Source organism: Palaemon carinicauda, chromosome 37 (assembly GCF_036898095.1).
Source record: "Palaemon carinicauda isolate YSFRI2023 chromosome 37, ASM3689809v2, whole genome shotgun sequence".
NCBI lineage: Eukaryota > Metazoa > Arthropoda > Malacostraca > Decapoda > Palaemonidae > Palaemon > Palaemon carinicauda.
Window position 1 is genome coordinate 38045556 of NC_090761.1, and position 4054 is coordinate 38049609.

Genomic DNA, 4054 nt, shown 5'->3' on the forward strand with positions numbered 1-4054 from the left:
TCAAAGTGAGATAGAGTAAGAAATATCACAAGAAGGCGTTTTCAAGGTGAGATAGAGTAAGAAATATCACAAGAAGACGGCATTAATTAGTTATTTCAGCTATTAGACAGAGGAATTCTCATGTCCCTTGCCCTTTTTAGAGTACCGAAAAACCTGTGACCTAACATTTCAATGACGTCACGACAGTGCAATTCGATTTCAGAAAGGATTTTTTGGTCGATTTTGTACCTCCACTTCTGATAGTGAGAAGAGGTGTCTCTCTGGGTACCATAGGCGGACTTCACGCTGAACAAGTTTATTTTGGTGTGGGACTGCAGGTAATCGAAGACCCTCAACGGAATGTCCGGATACGAATGCGGCCTTCTTGTTTTGGTTTTCTTTGAAGGATAACTATTTTTATTACCCGTTACAGTTTTTGTCGCATTTCCGTTCAGAAATCGGAAGAGTTCTTGCGTCTTACCGAATGGGTCCAGGCAGATATCTTCGTACCTGTAAAGAAAGAGAAAATCAATATCTTCATTATCTAACTTTTTTTTTTTTTTTTTTTTTTTTTTTTTTGTGGAGAAGGGACCAAAACGGCTTACAAAAATCAAACCTAAACACTTCAAGGACATTTCGTCAGTTCGTAATGCATGCTTCCCCTTTTTCAAAAACTCAAGTCAAGAAACAAGATTGGCTTAGATCCATTTTTTTTTATTTTAACTCTATTAAAGTAATGTGCTTTTTTTAACTCTTGAATTGATATTTCCTTCAGAATATTAGGTTCATAGCCAACTACTTCTGCAGATGATTTTTAATTTGAAATCATCCCAATGGAATTCTGGAGGTGGCATCTTGAATATAAAGCCACACTTCAATAGGTAGGCTTCAAAAATTGACATGGCAATAGCTATGTGCAAAGTAAACTAAATAATGAGTGCTCTGCATGATTAAGATTAGATAATTTCATATCATTAAATGAAAAACGATTTGCATTTAGATAAATACAAACACTCTAAAGGTAATGGTTAATACTAAAAAAGATATGTTGTAACAAAGGCAACAGTAGAATGTATGATTGAATTAGAAAAAAAAAAAAAACTTTCTGTCTTGCCTATTTTTATACAAAAGATTGTGCAAGGATATGATATTTCGATGCTTGCTGGGCACGCAATGGCGTAGCTATGGGGGTAGCTATGGGGGAGGGGGCCATTTCTGAAAATTTCCCCCGGGCCTCCTAGAGATGGGACTCCAAAACAGGGTCAGAAAATAAAAATATACAAGTTACATGAAATGACAAGAAGAATAAGTAGCGCATATAGAATGATATATTGTTAATTTATTCTCATTTATTCTCATCATTTATTTATTTCCTCATTTGCTTTCCTCACTGGGCTATTTTTCCCTGTTGGAACCCTTGGGCTTATAGCATCTTGCTTTTCCAACTAGGGTTGTAGCTTGGCTAGTAATAATAATAATAATATTTATAGATCAAATACAGACAGAGGAGCAAGTGAAGAATAGTTGTAATGAAAATGCTGGACGGGGAAGAAGTCTGGTTGATTAAACAATTGAATCTAAGTGAAATTAACCGAACTTACATCATTTGAGGTAATTGGCAGCAATTGAAAAGGAACATTTGTAATACGTACTTGATGAAATGATATTTATCTGGGTACCGCTGCTCCATCTCTTTGCGCGCTTCTAAATCCTGCAAGAAGGAAGTTTCAATTAAACAGATGAGCTAAAACGCAAGTATTATGTAACGGGTCATTCTCTGAATCAAGTGTAGATGCTGTTTTGTGTAAAATACCATCATTCTAAATGAAATACCAGCTTAGGGCAAATTCTATTTTAGGCGAAATATGTTCTACTTTACTTCTCAACATATTATTATCAATCAAACAAGTTACATTATTAGGACTTGGAATTTGTTAAAAGATATTGCTGCACTGGTGTCACATGGCAAATAAAGTTCAATATTCCAGTGGTAAATTTCACTGAAATCTCGTTTCTCTGGTTTTCCGTAATCCATGGTAATATCCGATCTATAAATGAGTATATGGCAACCATTCCTAACCTCGCGGAAGACATTCTACTTCACAGATGTTACCTTCATCTGTGACAGTTAACAACTCGGTTAGAACACTTTTGGGAAAAAAGTGATAGAACATTATTTTGATAGTATGTGAAGTTCTCAGAACAATTTTCAATAACATAACTTACGCTTTTAAGGCCTGTGCACATATTTTGCGCAGCAACACCCCAATCCAGTTTATTCATGGATGTAAAACTGCCACGAGGATCTCTGACGAGATGGATAACCTTCAGATCCAGACTTTTATCTTCCAAAAGCTCCTTGGTCCACTCAAGCCGAGTTCTAATAGTCTTGATGATTCTCAACGGTTCTTGTAAACAAAGTGATCGAATTTTGTCGATGGTGACAGAGCCTTTATTTTCCAAAACATAAGGGTGCCTCACTGTTTGCCCTGGTAATTTACCGTAGTTCAATAAATAATCCCTTATCACACACTGGAAAACCATACGCAGTGTTTCTAGGATTGTTTCCTTTTTAACCCTATTAGGGTTCGGTAAACATCGCACTGGTTCGAAAAAGTATATGTTGCCTCCCTGTGATGCCAGAATCTCCCCGAGAAAACTTGACCCACTTCTTCCAACTGAACTCAGAATCAAGATGGCTTTAATCTTGGGAATCGAAGGGTCTGCTTTCCCTTCCTGAACACCATTTGCTACAGTTTGATGAACTCCCCAAGAAATGTTTTTAAGGTTTTCGGCACTCGAAGGCTGTATTTTCACCTGTGTATATTCGTCCGGAATCTCTCCAGACTGGCTTCTGTTTTCTGGACTGCTAACAGGTACGTTGTCCAATTTCAGGTTCACATAATCATCACTATAGAATGTGTTTTCATCCACGCTCTCTTCTCGGTATTTACTTACAATGGCAGATACGGAGCTCGTTAGGATTTCTGAAAGGGAATAAAGTCGGATGAGATTAAAAGGAGAATACAATGAACTCCGTCAGTTTAATGGGTAAAAGGAAGAGGAGAGAGCCTCTTATCTACCATAGGAAAGAGATGCGGTTCGCTATAGGTGAACGTCAGGTCTTACGGTGATGTAAAGATTCTGTCTGCTGTAAGAGAAAGTGTTTGTCTGCTGTAGGAGAAAGTGTCTGTCTGCTGTAGGAGAAAGTGTCTGTCTGCTGTAAAAGAAAGTGTCTGTGTGCTGTAGGAGAAAGTGTCTGTGTGCTGTAGGAGAAAGTGTCTGTCTGCTGTAGGAGAAAGTGTCTGTCTGCTGTGGGAGAAAGTGTTTGTCTGCTGTGGGAGAAAGTGCCTGTCTGCTGTGGGAGAAAGTGTCTGTTTGCTGTAGGAGAAAGTGTCTGTTTGTTATAGGAGAAAGTGTCTGCCTGCTGTAGGAGAAAGTGTCTGTCTGCTGTATTAGAAGGATTCTTTCTGATGTATGATAAGGATACCCTCGGCTGTAAGATTAAGATTCGCTCTACTTTGAGAGAAAATTTCTTTATGCAGTGATGAAAAGGTTCTTTTTAGGGTAGAAGAAAGTATAGGTTTGGCATGGGAGAAATTTTCTGTTTATAGTCTGCTGTATGAATTTTTATCTGTTGAAGAAGAAGGTATGTGTCTGCTGTAAGAGTAATCCTCTGTCAGCTACAGCCATTATGAAATTTAAGTTTTATGAGAATATGAAACGAAATGAAGTATTCTTATATAATTTGTGATTAACTATATATGATATAAAAATCAACTTGGGTCATTAACGTCCAGGGGAGGAATACTGAAATATTTTCTATTTCATTCAAATAACAAATATTTGATAAGAAGGGATAATTCCCCTTTTAACTGGTTAATATTGGTAGATAACCTTAACATTCAGAGGAGAATAAAATACATATGATTATTTATGGCTTGATTATTATAAAGCGAATGACAATGAGACTTGATTCATAGAAGGAAATTAATTATAGCTATATTGATATAAAGAAGACGATGGCAGCTCTTTATAATCAAAAGTTAATTCTTTGAAACATTATTTTTCTGGA

The 4054-nt window shown here is 36.8% G+C and overlaps 1 protein-coding gene across 3 annotated transcripts in view; it reads right to left on the bottom strand.

Annotated features, from left to right (window-relative positions):
* Positions 1-4054, bottom strand: part of LOC137629074 (carbohydrate sulfotransferase 1-like) — a 22369-nt gene continuing 18315 nt past the window's right edge. For 2 of the 3 annotated variants that reach the window (XM_068360343.1, XM_068360344.1), the window contains 3 exons: positions 2206-2966; positions 1632-1690; positions 2-489 (listed from right to left, as the gene is read on the bottom strand). In XM_068360343.1, coding sequence (XP_068216444.1) covers positions 96-489; positions 1632-1690; positions 2206-2966 — 1214 coding nt within the window. In that variant the 3' untranslated portion in view covers positions 2-95. Of the gene's footprint in view, positions 490-1631; positions 1691-2205; positions 2967-4054 lie in introns of all 3 variants that reach the window. The other variant, XM_068360342.1, reaches the window with a different exon arrangement.